This window comes from Nymphaea colorata, chromosome 12 (assembly GCF_008831285.2).
Source record: "Nymphaea colorata isolate Beijing-Zhang1983 chromosome 12, ASM883128v2, whole genome shotgun sequence".
Lineage (NCBI taxonomy): Eukaryota > Viridiplantae > Streptophyta > Magnoliopsida > Nymphaeales > Nymphaeaceae > Nymphaea > Nymphaea colorata.
The window spans coordinates 13,114,224-13,133,816 of record NC_045149.1 but is presented as its reverse complement, the minus strand read 5'-3'; the positions used below and the strand labels follow the sequence as shown (position 1 = coordinate 13,133,816).

Sequence of the window (19,593 nt, the reverse complement as noted above, 5' to 3'; positions counted from 1 at the left end):
GCACAAGAAGTGGCGCATGGACCAGCTTGATGTTAAAAATGCGTTCTTGAACGGCCATCTGGAGGAAGAAGTCTATATGAGCATGCCTCCCGGGTATGTTCAAGAGGGAAAATGTTGTCACCTCAAGAAAGCTTTGTATGGCTTGAAGCAGTCGCCTAGAGCTTGGTTTGAGAGACTAAGGATCGTTATGAAGTCTACTGGGTACAAGCAAGGAAATGGAGATCATACCCTATTCATAAAGCAGAGAGATGGTCTGGTGAGTCTTCTCCTTGTCTACGTTGATGATATGATTGTCACGGGCAGTGATGAAGAAGAAAACAGAAAGATGAAAGAGAGATTAGCTAAAGAATTCGACCTCAAGGATCTGGGTAAGCTGAGATATTTTTTGGGGATAGAAATTGCTCGATCAGAGACAGGGCTGGTTATGAATCAAAGGAAGTACACTCTTGACTTACTAAAGGAGACAGGTAAACTTGGTTGTAGGCCCTATCTTACTCCTATGGAGTCGGGAACTAAGATAAGTATCAAGACGGGCACCACTCTGGATGAGGAAGGAAAAGGGCGATATCAGAGGCTAGTCGGTAAGCTTATCTATCTTACTCTAACTCGTCCTGATATCACGTATGCGGTAAATGTGCTAAGTCAATTTATGCATGCTCCCACGGATTGTCATTGGAAGAGTGCAGAACGAGTGTTGGGGTATCTAAAGAATGACCCAGGAAAAGGGCTGCTGTATACTCGACAAGACAAACTTACTATTGAGGGCTACTCAGATGCAGATTGGGCAGGTTTGGGCAGGTTGCACTGACACAAGGAGGTCTACTACAGGGTATTGTATCTTTCTTGGAGGTAACCTAGTTGTTTGGAGAAGTAAGAGGCAAGAAGTATGTTCGAGGTCTAGTGCTGAGGCTGAGTACAGGGCTGTTGCAATGGGGGTTACAGAGATGCTGTGGCTGAAGATTCTTTTGACTGATATTGGTGTGGAACTGGGAGATAAAATGAAGATGTACTGTGACAACAAGTCTGCGATTAATCTTGCCAATAATCCAGTTCTACATGACAGGACCAAACATGTGGAGATTGACCGTCATTTTATCCGGGAACGCATTGACTCAAAGGAGCTGATTCTGCCATATATGAAGTCTGAAGATCAAGTTGCAGACGTCCTAACTAAAGGGCTTTGTACTTCTTCATTTGAAAAGAATGTTAGCAAGCTTGGCATGTTTGACATGTATGCCAAGCTTGAGGGGGAGTGTTAGAATATGTTGTTATGGGAACCGGGTCCATATCTGGACCCGGTTCTATGGGGCGCGGGTACCGAGGCGGGCTCGGTACCCTAGGCGGCTTCTCCTCTCTCCCTCTTTATATTGTCACTTGTGTTTAGTGTTGAATTAAGTGAAATATAATTTTCTCTCTCTTAGGGTTGCGGTGAGCCCCTAGGTCAGAGCCTCCCCGTGGTTTTTCACCTCTTTCTGAGGTTTTCCACGTAGATTGTGTGTTTGTTCTCCACTCTCTCTCTCTGTGGTTCGTGTTTCTACAAAAATGATTTAATTCCCCCTGCAATACGCTGCATAACATGCCAACTGGTAGATAAGATAAAACCAGCTTCACCGCAGAACTTGCTAGAGTTAGCACAAACATAAGACGTTTAGATATAGACAAGAGTTTTCAGACTAGACTGGTGAAAAGGAATTTTACCGTTGGGAAATCTGCACACTCAAATGATTCAATTTCACTTATTCCACTGACACCCTCAAGCAGGTTGCTATATAACACATAATGGCCTAATGAGGTTACTACACCCATTCACGCAACACCACCCTTCTTTGCTTAACAGCTTTCTTCTCCCCAGACACTTCATCCGTTGTTTGCACAGCTACTGCCAGTCTTTCCTGCAACAGTTGCTGCACCGATTAAGAACAACCCAATCCACAAATGCAAAACCATCCATGAACAACCATCTGTAAGAGACAAAAATCTTACAGGACAGCCAAGCTGGTCATTGACAGAAAACCATAAGGGCCCTTTTGATGGGCCGGAATTATACTGTAGGGAAAGAAATAAAATTCAAATTTTTAAAAAAAATCCGATTTAACAAACACGGTATTATTTTTTTTACCGTTAACGTGGAAATCTGAATTTTGTTTCCGGAAAAATGTTTCCACCGCGAGAGGTGGAAACATATTTCCAGAATTATTTTGTTGCCCGTTAGGGTTCTTCGCGTCGGGCTCCCCTCATCTTCGTCCTCTCGCCTCCCTCTCCCTCCTGCCCCAGGCCTGCAGCTGCCTCCGTCGCCTCTCTCGCCCTCTGCGTCGTCTCTCTCAGCCTCTGCGTCTCCTTCTCCCCTCGTTGTCTATCTCGCCCTCTCACTCTCCTGCTACCCTCCTCGTCTCTCTCGTCGGAACAACCACATCTTGCTCGCCGCCATAGATCAGATCCTCATCAGATCTGTGCATCTCCGCCTCTCCACCATAGGTAACCATCTCTCTCTCTCTCTCAATCTCGTCGCTGTTTGTCTGCCGTGAAAAGCAGCCAATTTTTTGTGCAGATCTGTGAAGGCGGAGGAGTGACGCTGGAAGAGTGAAGGACTTTTGTGCAGGCCGGTGCGGGAAGGAGAGGCGGTCCACTTCGCTGGTCGAGTCGTCATCGTCAGGTTCTAATTTCTTCATTTTCTGGCTGTGCTCTGGATTCAACTCCTGTCTCCTTCCCCTTTCCCGTTTCTCGATTCCTGCATTTCCCTCTTTTTTATGCAGTTCTTCTTTTGATTTTGAGTTGGAGAGCGTGAGGTTCGGTTCTCAGGTGTGGGGATTTTTAGAGTTTTTGATAGGTTGGTTTGCTGGGGGTTGCTATTGTTGATGGGCTCTTCTTTGTTGTCACCATGCTTCTTCTTTTCTGGTTCGACATTATCTCAATATAACTCAGAATGTAAAACTATCGAGCGAGCTTGCGAGGAGGTAGGTTTTTATAAATTTGGACTTTGTCTTCTTCAATCTGCTGGTTCCAAAGTTGATTCAATCTAGTGGCCTTATTATTAGCCTTGATTGTCAATGCTCACTCAAATGGATGTTTAGCTTTTCTTTTTAAGCAATCGCCCAGAACGTGGTTTGAACGACTGAGAAGAGTGATGATACGTCATGGATACAAACAAGGAAATGGAGATCACACTCTGTTTGTGAAGAAGAAGGAGAGCAGGGTTACTCTCCTGCTCGTCTACGTAGATGACATGATTGTTACTGGAGATGATGAGGAGGAGATTATCAAGCTAAAAGGGTTACTGGCTACAGAATTCGACCTCAAAGATCTTGGCAAGCTAAGGTATTTTCTTGGTATGGAGGTTGCTAGGTCTAGTACTGGTCTTGTACTAAACCAAAGGAAATATACATTAGATCTGCTGGAAGAAACTGGTAAATTGGGATGTAGACCTACTCCTACCCCTTTTGACACTGGGCACAAGTTGAGTCTTAGAGATGGAGAGCCTCTCTGTGAAGAAGACAATGGAAGATATCAACGTTTGGTTGGGAAGCTAATTTATCTTACCCTCACGAGACCTGATATCACCTTTGCGGTGAATGTTTTGAGCCAATTCATGCATGCGCCAACCGATGCACATCTGAAGGCTGTGGACAGAGTGCTATGCTACCTGAAGAAAAATCCTGGCAAGGGACTCCTGTATGTGAAACAAAAGACTGTGGAAATCGAAGGCTATTCTGATGCGGATTGGGCAGGTTGTGGTGATACCAGACGATCCACTACAGGGTACTGTGTCTACTTGGGAGGAAACCTTGTTGTATGGAGGAGCAAGAGACAGGATGTTTGCTCTAGATCCAGTGCAGAGGCAGAATATAGGGCAGTTGCTATGGGAGTGTCAGAGTTATTATGGTTGAAGATATTGTTGACTGACATTGGAATAGAGATTGAAGGACCTATGAAGATGTACTGTGATAACAAGTCTGCAATCAACTTAGCCAACAATCCTGTTCTTCACGACAGAACAAAACATGTTGAAATTGGTCGTCATTTCATTCGGAAAAGAATTGATGCGAAAGAGTTGATCTTACCTTACATGAAGTCTGAAGACCAAACTGCTGATGTTCTGACGAAAGCTCTTCCTTCAGCTTCATTTGAGAGGAATGTATCCAAGTTGGGCATGTTTGATATGTATGCCCAACTTGAGGGGGAGTGTTGATAGATTGTGTGTTTCGGGTCCGGATCCATACCCGACCCGCCTTGTAGCCCGTTTTGGGCTCTACTTAAGTCATGTAACCCTAATCCTTAAATGTTAATGATAATCTTAAGAGAGAGAGAGTTTGGCTGCTAGTGGGCACCAACTCCTCCTCATTTGTGGTTTTTTCTCCCTCGTGTTGAGGGTTTTCCATGTTACATCGTGATCATTGTTTCTCTTCGTCTTCTTCTTGTTCGTATTTCTACAAGAACAAATGGTCCTACAAACTGGGATTTCTGAAACAAAAAAAGAGTTGTAATCTATCATTTGGTTCTTTTTTCATATATAGATATTGTAAAATCAAGGTACATAACAGCATATATTTCATGCATCATCTCAAAATATAATACTATAATGTTGGTATAGAGCTCCCCCCTGCATTAGGATGTGACTTTCTCGTTGGCGAATTTTCTTCATGACACTTTTTTGCATGTGGTGAAGTTCTATGGCAGTTTTGTGCAATCTGTACATGTTGCAGCATTAGTTGGACCTGCTTCTTATTGGTTGCTTATTGGACTTCCCCAGCTTACCTGTTTGAATTTCCATGGGCGTGTTACAGTTGCATCTGTCAAGAACTTCCAGCTTGTCATGACGACAAATGGTGCGGCCAAGAGCTGTTGTTGATCTACCCTTCAAAATTAATAGGAACACATGATTCCTTGACGCCAAATCTTGGGGGGAAAGGGCGCCGACGACATTCATTCAATGTTAAAACATGAAGCTGCTAATCTCATCAAAGGCCTGACAGAGGACGCATCGATTGCACATCTGATCACCATAAATAAAAATTTGTAAAGCAAAAATATATGCCTCGTGTCATGTCTGATCAGTTCTCTATAATTTCTGTAAATCTGGAAAAATGTTTCTTTATTATCAAACTAAGAATTAATTTTCTGGAAATCTGAAAACATAATTCTTTTTCATCAAACATAGAAATATATTTTTGGAAATATATTTCTTAGTCATCACACAAACACCAAAATTGGAATCGGAAAGATTTTTTCCATTCATTTTTTTCAAGAAATATATTTCTAGAAATATATTTCTAATTCCACATTTTCAGGCCATCAAACGGCCCCTAAGGGGCCGTTTGATGGCCTGGAAAAATACTGTTCATCCAGAAAAAAATTCAAATTTTCAAAATTTTTACGCGGAAAAAGATAATCGACCGTTGAGATCGATTCCAGATTTTTTTTTCGGGAAAAAAAATCTCCACCTGGAGAGACCGAAATAATTTTTGGGAAATTTTTTACGGACCGTTAGGGCACGGTCGCGCGTATCGCCTCTTCCCTCAGTTGCCTCTCGCAGCCGCAGTCCTCTTCGTCTTCGTCCTCACGCAGCCCTCTTCGTCTTCGTCCTCACGCAGCCCTCTTCGTCTTCGTCCTCACGCAGCCCTCTTCGTCTTCGTCCTCACGCAACGCATACTCTGCGTCCTCACGCGCCGTGAAGCAGGAGGTTCATTTCTCCCACGACTTCTCTTCCACTCTCGGTGCGTCGGGCATCCATCGCCGGCCGCCGGTGAAAGGTACATCCATTTCTCTCCTGTTTATCTCTTTCCGGTTGTTCTCTCTTTTTTCTCGTTCTCTCTCTTTCAATCTCTCTTCCTCTGTCACCCTTTTCTCCATTCCGCCCATGACCCTGCGCGTCAAAGCATGTTGGTATTACTCTGCTCAACCAGGTGGAGCAGCTCCTCCTCCTTCTCTCTCCGCCATGGAGTCCTCCTCGTCTTCCTACCCCTTACTGGCCGGAAGCCTTCCTCCTTCCTCTCTCCCTCCCCCGTTCTATCTCCATACATCACCTGCCACGCTCCCCAAGATCGTTCCCCCCTTCCTGCCGCTGGGTCCCGTCGAGCGGAAGAAAATGGTCGATTATTTAGTGCATTTGCTACTAGGGATGGTACGGAGGGGTTACCAATACTTTCGGAGAATTTGGGAGAGTTAATTGAACAGCTTTTCCCTGTCAACAACCATCACGTACAACATGTTGCTGCGTGCTCTTTGTAGAGAGGGAAAGGTTGACGATGCCTGTAATTGGGTAAACAGAATGAGGGAAAGCGGACATCCTCCCAACATGTGGATGTACGACATACTAATAAATGGTTTTCGGAGATATGGCAGGCTTAGGGACGCTGAGGTATGGATGGATGAAATGCTTCAGAAGGGATATAACCCACGTCTGATTGATTCATATAGGAGATACCGAGTACTGGATCAGCAGTAGCTATCTTGTGGTAATCATACTCCGAGATTTATGCTGCTATGGGGCTGCCACCCGTCTGTCTAGTCAGGTAACGGCTATTTCTGAATGTTTTTGTTTTTCATGTACATGTATCTCTTCTAATTTTATGATCATTTCTTTTTGCAATTCCTGTTTCTATAAGATGATGCAGTCAAACTTCTTTTTCATTTTGTTAGGCATCAATCTTTTCACTTGGTGCTGAGTTCTGTTTCTTTCATGATCTCTTGAATACCTTGTTATAACCCCTTCGATGCCTGTCAGGGGTTTTCTTAGATCTTCCATTATGCTTTTGTCACTAGTTGGGTAGTTGTTGTTTCTTGGCTTTCTGCTTCAGGCAGAAATGCTGCAGAAACTGTCTGTTTTACTTTGCACTAGTAGTGACCAAAAACAATAAATCAGATCTCCTCAAAAAGGTAAAAATTGCACCTGCACTGTTCACATTCAAGTAACCAAAACCTCTACTTGCTACAGGTTTGATTGCATCCCAGCATGCATTTAAGATAACTCAAACATACAGCATATGTTTGAAGCATGACTGGTTAATATAGGAACCATCGTCTCCTCCTTTTCCTGTCAGGTCAAGGTGGCTGCAAAATGGCTGATATTACTGCTTCTAGCTGCAGCAAGATCCAACCGTCGTTAAGCTGACAAATGGGTAGAATCGGCTGAGAAGACACCCAACTGAATACTGAGTTCTTTCACACAAAAAAGAAAGACTTCAAGTTTGGGCTGGCTATGTTCGAGAATAGGTGGTTTTAGTAATAATAAAAGGTCCATGATCAGTCTTTGCCATTATTCAAAACCGACTACATCTGCAACTACAATAGCACCAATTGAGCAAATATCTGTTTTATGTTTCCTTAAATTGGATAATTGTTGGCTGAACTTTGCTGACTATCCATATGAAGCTCATGCTTATGCTAGTTTTTAACATTTTTGAGTGGATGATAGTATTGTCCAGTTTATGGTGTGAATATTTATTATGAATATGTTGGAACTTTTTAACTCTTGTTCTTTTTCCGTAAGGATTTGGAACTGATTAAAGCATGTTCTTTTCCACAGACGATGGGAAGAAAGCTCACATGCATGAATTGGGCAGTTATGGCCCTGAACCCATGGTCTAAGGCTCTGAGTAGAGTTATATATGTGGGTTTGTAAATCCTGAGGAAGTTGACATTTTTTCCTTCCCATTTAAATGCTTCAATGATCAACAACAGCGCCATTGCAAGTACTCTGTCAGATACTCCAGTCGCTCCCCTCGTATTCTTCAGCCACTGCCTTCAAGATTAACATATTTCCATTGAATGTATTTGAGATACTATTGAATACGCGATATGATACTGAGGGAGGTGTACTGCTTTGGTTTCTTCGACTTAATAGCATAGCCCTGTAGCCTTCCTTTTTCCACTGGGTTGCATATCAGGGCTGATTTTGTTCTGTAATTACTGTTTATCACAAGTCCATATTTTTTTCAGGTTTACAAGAAGCGACTTTGTATATTCACACAATGTTGGACGTGGATCATGCTACTTATTTGCTTTTGATGTTATCCTTCTTTATGTTGTAAAGCTGGAGAGCTTGATGCATTGAAATGTTCTTCAAACTTTACTGCAGATATTTGTATTCTTGCAGGAAAAAGACTCGCAATGGAGGGTTATTTATGTATTTGGTGTGGTTATTTATCTAATTTTTGTAAATCTGGACAAATGTTTCCTTATCATCAAACTAAGAATTAATTTTCTGGAAATCTGGAAATATATTTCTGTACCATCAAACTCAGAAATATAGAATTGGAAATATATTTCTGAGTCATCACACACACACCAAAATTGGAATTGGAAAGATTTTTTCCATTTCATTTTTCCATTTCCTATATTTTCAGAAATATATTTCCAGGCCATCAAACGGCCTTAAGGATTTAAAAGTGAAGAGGTAAAAACCCAGAAATAATCAAATCTGATGCAAAGAATACACAAAACACACTTAACCGAAGGAAAAACACAGTCGGCCTTAGCTAAAATGACTAACATAACCAATCTAAAATACAATGAAGGATATTGTTTCTTTTTTCTTAAATCTACATCATCCTTGTGCAAACAAATAATAAAGTAGCAAGAGACCACCCCCCTGGGCCGAGACTGTGGGGGAGGCTGTGCTTCGGAGTTGGGAGGTTTTTTATCCACCGTGATGGACAGAACCGTTCTTGACATGCATGCTGCGTATATATCTGTTATCGTACAAGTATTACATTTCTGTTATATATGTTAATATATATTGTATATATATTGTTGAATAATATTTGTGTTAGGTGGTTTTTTGAATATTTAAGAGTTTTAGGAACAACTCTTTACAAATAAATGTTTTAGTAGTGGACTAGTGTTGTCATTTGTTATCTTACCTTAATTCTCATTTGACGTGAGAATAGGGCAGACTATTAGAACAACGAACAGAACTTTCTCTCTCTCTCTCGCTTTCAAACTCTTCTCCTCTCTCTCGTCTTGCTTCCAGCAACATATATTATATTGCATATAATATATACGTAATATATTATTAGTACATACGTATATAAGTTGGACAATTATATATATAATATGAATTGTTATAATACAATAAATATAATATCCTTATATCCATTATAGTTAATGGTTTCGTATATTTTTTATCATATTTCCAGTGCTTAGTTTTAAGCTATGCCAGTACATGAGGAATGGAAGAGTCAGCAATTTAAGTTAGTTTTAATCCCTTTCTTGTACATTAGTTTCATCATCATCTTGCCATTTTGTACTTTAGTTCACTTTGAACAACTTCAAAAGGAAGTAAAAAAGAAATAGCATCCAATTTGTATGCACTTAAACTTTATGTCTGTCCTTGTGGTCTATATCCAGTTCCTTGCCATCTCAGTTGGTTTGGCAGTCAGGCTAGCTGAGTAAAAGGGAATAGGTCTAGCTAGCCTAGGGTTTTGGAGCAATTTCTTAACGAAGATATTTTATAGTTTCTTAGAGTCTTACTTTTCTGTTTCCTTCAGTTTGAATGTGAGAAACTGATAAATCTAAAATAGTCAGTATATGCTTGAAAAGCCTTGCTGTGTTTCTGAGAAGTAATCATTCTGCTGATGAAATTAAAAAAGCAAGTAGTTCTAGAAGTTCACTAGTACTTGAAAGTCTGTATAAAATATGCTATGGCTCATCTTGGTTTGTCAATAGATACCTTGTTCTAAGTTTCGCTGTAGGTCTTTGTGAAAAACCAAATGGCAAACAAATGCATGTGCCTATAGGAGCTGCAGGGATGTTAATGCATTTTTCCTCTTATAATGGAATTTTATTCATGCCTCATCTATGCTTTTTTACAGTGCGACATGCTGACTTCATTTGGTGGTTGGATGACAGTTTCTCCATCTTGCAAACTTATTGTTTATGTTGCTTATGCATATGTGGTTTCAGGTAACATCAGGTCATTAGTACCAGATCCTACACATGTGATTGATTTTCAATGTATTCAGGTGCAAGATGATTTGACAATGAAAAAAACCTATTAGAATTGTGGATCAAAGAGAACAAGTGCTTCGCACGAAAAGGATTCCTTTAGTGAAAGTGGAGTGGCAACAGCATGGGTTGAAGGACAACACATGGGAACTTGAGAAAGATATGCGAAAGAAGTATCCACATTTGTTCTTACATTGAGGTATGATCTAAATTTCGAGGACAAAATTTTATTTAAGGAGGGTAGGATGTAACAATTTCGACATTTTCTGGAGGGCCGGATCGGGTCCAGAGCCGAACCCGAACCCGCTTGCGTCAAGGAACCCGACGTCTCTTCTTCCTCGTCTTCCTCCTCTCGGTCTCCCTTTTCGTTGTCTCTCTTGCTGCAAGTGAATGCCCAACACAGAGAAGAGGAAGACGGAGGTCGGTGCAGCGGCGACGGAAGTGAACGACGGCGGCGGCGGCGCTCAGGTGAGCCATCGGTCTCTCCCTCTGTCTCTTCTTTCTTCTTCTTCTCCCTTGCCATTTTACCACACCTTCCCCTCTCTCTACTGGCTGTCTCTCTTTGCCAACGCCTTCTTTTGCTCGCCTCTCTCTCCCGTCGTATTCCCCTCCTCCGCCACTCTCATGCTCTTTCACCCTCTCTGCCTGCACTCTCCCCTCACCGTCAGCACCCTCTCTCTGGCCGTCTCTCTCTTTCTCTGCATTCTCTCTCTCTTCTTCTCCTTCCCGCCAACTCTCTTCCGCACGTTCTCTACTCTGCCCAAACCCTCTTGGTCAGACCCTCCTCTTGAATTCTTTTTCGCCCCTTCTCACTATTTTTAGGGCTATTGGTTTGTATTGCAGTTTGGGGACACATCACTTCCCCTCATACCAGCGAGTTGAAGGTTTGAAAGGTGACGACGACAGTTAATTTTGGTTCTTTGGGGGATCACTCGAAATCGTGAGGTGGCTGCCGAGAGGACTGCAGCAACTAAGACTTTGAAATTAGGGTGAGCAAGGCCTAATCGAGCTTAGATTGTTGTATATTTTTTATTCGAGCACGTATAATTATTGTTTGAGCATGCTAGAATTAAGAATTGATGATTTAAAATGCATATTAGCGATGCTGTTATTTTGGGGAAAAATTATGACTATATTGAGTAAGACAAGGGCCCACATGTATGTTTATCTCTTTAGCATTATAAGTTGTTTTTTGAAGCAATTGGAGAAACATTGTAGAAATTATTGTGGTGTGGAGAAAATTTAGAACCGTGGTAGCGAACTCGTGAATTATGTTTTTGTCGAGGTGCACGTACGTTGTTGTTGGGGAATTGTAGGTATGTTAGGTTGACGCCTCAACTAAAGAAGCAAGAGATAAATGGATTAGTGATCGGTTCAAATCGAAAGCGTGAAGTTTAAACCATTTGGTGTTAACTTCTAGGGCTGAGAAGAGGCCTATTGGAGGGCTTTGTGGGTCGACACTACCGGTCGACACCCCCTTGAGGCGATGACATGTGCCTCAATGATTTTGTTTTATATTTGTATGGATTGTGAAACTAAGCAAGTAGAGATTTTACCACTTGTGTATGTTTGCAGGTGCACCGGGCACGTCCAGTAGACCTTGAGCGACCAGATTCGAAGCTCAAGGCGTTTTGGGTGTTTGTGGACGCGCGACAGGTATGGTGGTGTTCCAGGCAAATCCCTGCCTGGGGCCAACTTGTGAATGTGTGTTCCTAGGATCGTTGAATCCTAGGATTGTGATATGATTGAATGATTGTAAAACGATTGAATGTATGCATGAGAGTTTGATGCTTATGTGATTAGTTTTGTTTAAAAATTTCTACGCAATTGCATGTGCATGCTAGATTGATAACTGCTTAGAACAGATGAGGTGGGGTATCAAGTCGAGTGCCTCCTCGACTCCAATTGTACATTAAGAAGCGTCCTAAAATGATAATTGCCTAGGACAGTTACGAGTCAATCACGGATCGAGACTACTCTCCGGGATTTGGCTAAGTTTTGAAAGATGTAATTGATGTGTTTGATAAGATGTGAATGTTTATGAATGTGAATGTTGTGATTTGTTGCATATGTATTGTCCTGGGCAATGATGCAAATGAATGAAATTGGAGGGTAGTTGTACCCGTATTGTATAACGGCTAGTTAAGAATATTAATGATATGTGTGGCTATCGTATGGAGGCAATTGGAGGTGTGGGTGCACTCGTGAAATGAACCAACCTCATGAGCTAGTCAGTCTTTTTGTTAATGTGTAATTATAATGATAAAAATGAAAGAATAAGAGATGAGAGACCAGTGGGTTGTGGCAATGTATTTGGGAGTTGTCCCGCCTTCGCTACTGGTCTCGCCTGTTCAGAGTGCAGGCAGTGCAAGGCCCTAAGGTACTGTTGTGTGATGTGCTTAGAGCGTTGGGCTACCGCTTTCCCAACTTGGGTGTCCTAAGGAAGACTGAGTATCTCTCCTTGAAATTCACACATCCATGGATGAGTGCTCTACCGCTGCAGTGGGAATGGATCCATACTGTTATGGGCCACTACGGGAGTTGTCTCCCGGCTGTAGGCCGCCCACGGTGTGCACGTGTCTATGTTTGCACCCACAGGAACTGTTAATTCGCTGAAGCTAATGAAATGAAAAGAATATGAATGAAATGTATATGAATGAAATGAATGAGAATGATATATTTATGCATGCCTTGCATGGGAGTTAGAATTGTGTTATTGTGGCCATTGAGTAGCCCTTGTCAAGTCATGTGACTATGCCCTGTCACAACATGATGATGATTTGTTTTTATAATTGTGATTCATTTGAGCTCATACCGAAAGGGTTCGGGGATTTACTGGCTTGTTGCCATACAACTGAAGGCTAAGCCTTCAGTTGCTTCCTTTTTCAGATTTTGGTAGATCTGGGTCAGCAAGTTGATCAAATGACTTCATTAACATCTTACTGAGGAGGTTTTGGGTCTTTTATAGTGTCGGCATGTCTTATTTTGATTTTATTGATGTATTGTTTTTGTTAGTCATCAATAATATGGTTTGAGACATTTTTGTCATACACAGATGTGATTTTGTATGAATTGAAATTGTTATATAAATGAAGGTTTGCCACATTGTTTTGAATGACATAGCTCCTTCTTTTTTGAATTGTTGTGTCTTCGCACCTCAATGTTTTATGTTTAAGAGAAAAAAAAATTATTTGAGGGTCAAAAGGTTGTAGTGTGATAGCTTTCTATTGGGCTCAAGCTTCTGAATCAGCTTGTTGTAGAAATGAATTAGGCAATTCCTCGTCATCAATCTTACAATCATGTTAGTTTGAGTTTCAAGACCATATATTAACTGGGTTTTCATGGACATTTGTATTGTTACTCAAAAAAACAGAACGTTGTTGTGAATTGCTGTCTTTGTACTTAAAAAGGTTATTTTCAGAGATCACATGGTTCGACGTCACTTATTTCTCAATCTTCATTTTGATTGTTCAGTGACATAGATGTTCTAGAAATCATAGGCTTCAGTTTTTTTTAGGAAAGTTGGTGATTCCTATACATATTTTGGCTATAACTGGTTTCTTTTTTTGAATGAATTTGGTGGCTGAAATCCCTTGGATTCTGGTATGTTGTCCATGCAGTTGCATGAGACACTGATTATTCGTTAGATGATAAACTAGGAATATATTATGTTCTTTTAGGTGGTCATTAAGTTTACCAAAGGAGATGAAACCACAGTTTTGCTTGTAGAAGAAATGTAATATGCCTTGAAATATAGGTCATAGGGGAAATGTCCCCGTACCCGTGTTGGTAAGCCGGTGCAGCAAGGTGGGTATGGGGACACATCCCCGACATACCTTTTTTGGTTAAAGTTTAAAATAAAAAAATCAGATGGTGGGTTTTCATGAAAGGTAAGAGAGGAAGAAGAAGGGGTGGGGAGGAGAGGGAGAGTTAGAGAGGAAGAGACACCATACCTCTTGCAGGACTGCTCTGCCCCTTTCTTGAAGGGAAAGTTAGAGAGACACCATACCTCTTGCAGGACTGCAGTGCCCCTTTCTTTCTCTTTTGTTTAGCTTTTGAAACTTTCTATTAGGCCCACTAAGTTTATCCATATTACAAAAAAATTACTCATTACAAAAACACAACTTAAATATTTAGAACTTACAAATTAACACAAGAAAATTCTAAGTTTGTCAAAGTTTTGTTTATATATATATACACACACACACAAACTCTCTTGTATCCATGTTTTCTATGTTTTCTAAAATTGCCGTGCCCGTACCCTCATTGCCATACCCAAACCCATAACGGTGCCCAGGTGACTTAGCTTGATATGTTTATTTGTTGACTATGGTTGACATCTTGGAAGTCTACTTGATTATGGCCTCTTGCATGAGTTGGAAGGTTATCAATTTCCTGGGAAGAGTGCCTCTGTAGCCAAAACCTGAAATAAACATCCCATCATTACTAAGCACACAAGACTCGAGCAGAAGTGGTGCACTATTATACTCTTTTGTAGTTTCGTAGATGTTGGAGACTATCCTCATTTACTTGAACAATCTTCCAGGTTTTCAGCTGGCGGACACTGTTCTCTTTCTGAGAGGCTTGGCTGGTCAGCCCATCCTTATGTATCTGAGGTAGTGGTTGCTGGGAGACATTACAAAGTCCATTCACGTGATTGACGAACCAAATATTTGGCACATGATCAAACAACAAGGAAATTGGTAACTTTCTAACTTTATTTTAGGAAGGGAGGATTAGCTTTCTGTTGTGAATCAAAAGAATTAGCTGATTAGTTTACAAGCAGAACTATGTTCTATCAATATCGTTCACAGGATTCTTTTTTTCCTTGGTCGAGAAGCTTGGGAATTCAAGAAATTGAAACACATATAAAAAATAACATGAACATACATATTGGAAGTTTAGTTAGAATCTGATTTTGTGCAGCCAAGAAAGACAGCTTCGGTCAAGGGGACCCATGATATATGATCGAACATATTATCTGCTTTGTGTTGGAATAGCCATGTCCCTTGGAGGAAGAGGAAACCCTCGTTCATGAGCTAGAAGGCTTTACACTTTTGTATAAGCATTTATGTAATTTTAAGCATGCCAATAAATGTTTAAATCAATTTTCGTTAATTTTCGGGTTAACTACGCTAATAGGATATAAAAGTATCGAGAGTGTACGCTTATCTTATATTACAAACAGATGTTATAATGTAATTAATGCAACACATACAGTTTTCTTACATCCGTAATATTATAAGGCTGAACAGAAAGAAAGAATATTGACGCTTAAATATGCATTCCAGCAGGCCAATTTATTGCTTACAAGATACTCAAAAAGAAAAAAAAATACAAATTAGGACGGTAAATATTTTACGTAAGGCCATAGCTAACAATGATCATGGTGTAGACATGGATGCCGGTGCGGGTGCAGATGCTGGTGCCGCTGCATCACCATCGGTAAAACCAGACAGGAACACATCCATCATACCACGTCGAGGATTTGATTGGATAGCCTCGCACAACTTGGGAAGGAAAGCACCTGCTCAGATTAACCAATAAATTAATAATAGTAGAATGTACATAAGTTATTTCTTCATGTTTAACCGGACACTTTAGGTCGGGGACGAAAACCAGACCCTTTTATATTTTGCGAAAAAATTATTTTAAATGAAATATAAACATCCTAATATATTTATAAAAATTATTTTAATATAAAACATGCTTTGAATCAAGTAGTTATTATGAAAAATGTTGATTTTTGTATTCATTAGAATTTTGATGCTATGAGAACCATTCATTTTTGTTTATTACAAAAACACTATTAAAACCTAAAAAATAATCAACTTAATATATATTTTGCATCGACCTATCCTAAATTTAAAAAGAAAAAACTTTAAATGTCATATTTAAAGTGTCTAGTTTTTGTCTTTTACTACAGGCCGTCTGGTTTCTACCAATCACTAATATATAGAAAGTGGGGGGAAAAAAACCAGACCCTTTAAATATAACAGATCCATTGCCAGCAAAAATTAGTAGTGTCAGAAGCGCTAGTTTGGTACAAATCTTGGAGACTTTCAAGGAAAAAAGGATAATTGTGGCTATGGTTATTACCACTCAAGGCTAGTCGGAACAACACGGCGACTTTTGAATACATGGTATTAAAATGCCAGGCATTTAGTGTTGGGTAGTTGTTGTTAACACTACACCAAATACGCGTTTTACCGACACATCCACCACAACATGTTGGCTTTCGAATTTAGCTATTCTATCTGGATTTAATTGAACCATACATGGAATTAATGTGAAGATCTGACTGCAGTTCCCTACAAGCTGATACATTAATTTCCTGATAAATATAAGTAAAATTCTCTTTATAATCTGCAGATGAAATGCATTTGCAGGTATCATGTAGCTAGTTGTCGAGGAAAGTTGATAGTCTTGGATTTTCTAAGAGGCCTTAATTTGGCCAACGTATGGCACCTTATAACCGTGGATCTCAGCCCAGATCGGAGATGCGCGATAGTCAAACGTAACCTTACAAAAAATGCAATTGGACACCCATAAAAAGTTTTTCGAGAAAATTTTAGCAAATTGGAAAAAGAATCAATAGACCATTGGATGCCACCCTACTTAGGGCCATCTCAAGGTATGTATCGCAATATCAATATGACATGCAAATGATTGAAAGTGTCGATAAGTCTTTTATCTTCAACCTGAACAAAGAGGGCTTTTGCCGGAAGGACTTTATCTTTTATTGTCCTGCTTTGGGTTTCTTTTTGTCCTTAATTAAGTTCAATTGGAAGGACCATTGGATCCAATGTTCTTGGATGCTGAACGGACGTACCTTCGGCTGCGGCCAGGTTGAAGTAGAGGTCGACAATGTTAGGGCAATCCTTGTAGCAAGGAGCAGCGCAAAGCTTGCTGAGGAACTCAACATTGAGCAGCGAGTCGGAGGAGATGCCAACCAAACTCCGGTCAACTCCGCACGCATCGATGCACTTATCCGTTTCAATCCACTCCGCCATGTTCTCCGCCTTCACCTGCGACGTCTTGCACTCATACTTCACCTCTCCGCCACGCCTGTACTTCTCCAGAACGCACCGCATTCCGGACGACGATATTGCGAAGGTGCAGACGTCCGCCGGCAGGTTTTCACACACAAGCTCACCTGTTCTCCGGCGATATGGAAACAAATTAAATTATATAATATTTCTTCTTTCACTGTGAGGCCGGGTTTCTCAATGCGGAAAGGAAAGTTAATATTCATCGTATGATGATAAAGTTAACAATGAAGCTTCGTATGATTTCGGCTTTATGCATTGGCGGAGTTAGACATTTCTTGTTAAGCGGCGTTTTTACCTTAAATGTCAAAATTATATGGTGGTGCTTAATGAGATCAGAATTGTGGAATTCGAAAATTAAAATTTTGTCATGTTTGTTAAAATGAGAATGGTGCTATCAAACAAAGAATTTTGATTTAGAAATTATAAGCTCAAAAAATTCCTGAATTATGATTCTACCTTTAGATAGAATTATGATTTCAGAATTTTGGAATTTTTTTTTTTCTCTTTGAGGCATAAGTCATAACAGTTTTATTTCATAATTCTATAATTTTAATTCATGTTTTATCAAAAACGTCATTTTTAATTCTCAAATCAAAATTCTAAACTATCAAATACAAAGAGAAACTAGAGCAGGAATTTTTATTCCAATTTCAATTTTTTTTAGAATTTCAATTCTATAATCAAAATTCAAGGCCAATTCTATAATCAAAATTCAAGGCCGTCAAAATGCCCTCCCTGTACAGTCATATATAAAAAAGTAAAAATTAATGAACTGTGTATGTGTAAATAAACAAATTCTATTAGGCAATTGTCTATAGCAGCCACAACTTAGTTCCGCCATTGGCTTTATGAACACAAACATACTTTTTCAGGAGCATGGCTTTACGAAGACAAACACAGGAGCAAAATATGTAGAAAAGCTGAAAATAGAAAGAAAAAGAAAAACCAAGATTTGATCGAATATGGTTATCTAAAAGGCCAGGCCAAACTACCTGAGGCACACTGAATGGCGATTGAGGAAGCCAAGAATATGACAAGTACGGCTGCGGAAGCTTCAAACTTGGCCATGGCCGACACTTTTGACAAGATATGAAATTTCAAGCTCTACGGAGACGAGACGAGATGCTAGATCACTCTTCTCCTTCTTCTTCTTCTTCTTCTTCTTCTTCTTCTTCTTTAGTTTTGCTCCTCTTTGAATGACATGGTCTGCAGTTGTGGTAAGTTGGGAGAGATATTTATAGAGAGGGATAGCGCCCTTCGGCCTAGGCGTGCAATACATTAACCAATATGTTTTCTCAACAACGTGAGAGCCACTTAGATCAGAAGAGTCGTTGGATCTCCTCCCACGGCAGGTCAAAATAATTGGAAAATTTTTATGCTGCCTTTTGGCCATAATCTTGAAAATGAACCCAACATCTATCGTTTTACCAGGGAGTTGATTTTTAATTGGTTTATCATGACTAAGGTTGTTCAATCTGACGAGCCGACTCAGGCTTATGGTAATTAATTAAGTTCGACTTCTTTGATTTTTAAATTTATTTATCATGAGTAAGGGTTGTTCAATGTGACGAGCCCACTCAGACTGGACTCGAGCTCACATCAAGCTCCTTTAACAGACGATTCAAGTTCGGGTCAAACAAACTAAACTGGGGTAGGCTCGTGTAACTTCAGTGTTTAGTTTCGGATAAGGACGGTAGATCTATATGCCATGAAAACATGAAACTCAGGGCTTTATTTTTTCATCTTCATTATCAGAACTCCGTCCCTCTCTCCCCAGTATGAAGAGAGCGCCCACTTGTGTGTTCAATTGATAGACTTCATGATTCTGACATACATAGTCTGCCAAATTGAGCTCGAGCTAACCTTGTGTAAAGCTCATCTCGAGCTGGTGCCAAGCAATACGAGTCAATGCGATCGAGCTGGATCGACTGCTGGCCTATGGTTGATCAACTCGACCCAGTTAGTCTACAACCTCAAATACGAGCTTACCTTCACAGTTTTACTTTTTCCAATGATTCGTTTCCATAACTAAAATCAAGAACAATCGTGGCTCAGTTGAAAGAAATGACTGTGATAGTTTATTAAAATGTCTAGCTACATTAATAATGGAAAGTCTACAGTTTTATGATTTTAATTTTGGCATGCATGCATAGCATGATTTGGACTTCAAGGCCACTTGCAGAAAAGCCAGAAGCATGAGAACGCTTGTGGAGACTGTGGCAAAAATACAGCCCTTTATTAATATATGAATTTCCCAAAACTAGTTTTTGTGAATCATTGCAGCATATGCCTCTCAGTTACGTGACGCTCAGATCAGTTATATATGAAATTCTATCATGAAACGTGCAGATCAGTTATATATGAAATTCTCTTTCTCTCACTCATATATATTATATTATATTATATTTTATATATTTATATATATATATATTATATTATATTATATATATATATATATATATATATATATATATATATATATATATATATATATATATATATATATATATATATATATATATATATATATATATATATAGTGTCTTCCATTACACAAGGCCCCAGCCGAGCAAATCGCTGGACCATTCAACATTTAACA

The 19,593-nt window shown here is 39.9% G+C and overlaps 1 protein-coding gene across 1 annotated transcript; it reads right to left on the bottom strand.

The window, feature by feature from the left end:
• Nucleotides 1-15,235: 15,235 nt before the first annotated feature.
• Nucleotides 15,236-18,089, bottom strand: LOC116266442 (uncharacterized). Its single transcript, XM_031647667.2, has 3 exons — nt 17,987-18,089; nt 16,775-17,098; nt 15,236-15,469 (listed from the first exon to the last, which is right to left on the bottom strand). The coding sequence occupies exons 1-3, from the start codon at nt 18,060-18,062 to the stop codon at nt 15,327-15,329; spliced, it is 543 nt and encodes a 180-aa protein (XP_031503527.2). The 5' UTR covers nt 18,063-18,089; the 3' UTR covers nt 15,236-15,326.
• Nucleotides 18,090-19,593: the final 1,504 nt, after the last annotated feature.

Coding starts and splice junctions, on each gene's coding strand:
- LOC116266442 (XM_031647667.2), bottom strand. CDS start 18,062: ATGGCCAAGTTTGAAGCTTCCGCAGCCGTACTTGTCATATTCTTGGCT. Junction 17,099..17,986: donor CGCCATTCAGTGTGCCTCAG/GTAGTTTGGCCT, acceptor GCCGGAGAACAG/GTGAGCTTGTGTGTGAAAAC. Junction 15,470..16,774: donor CAACCTGGCCGCAGCCGAAG/GTACGTCCGTTC, acceptor TAATCTGAGCAG/GTGCTTTCCTTCCCAAGTTG.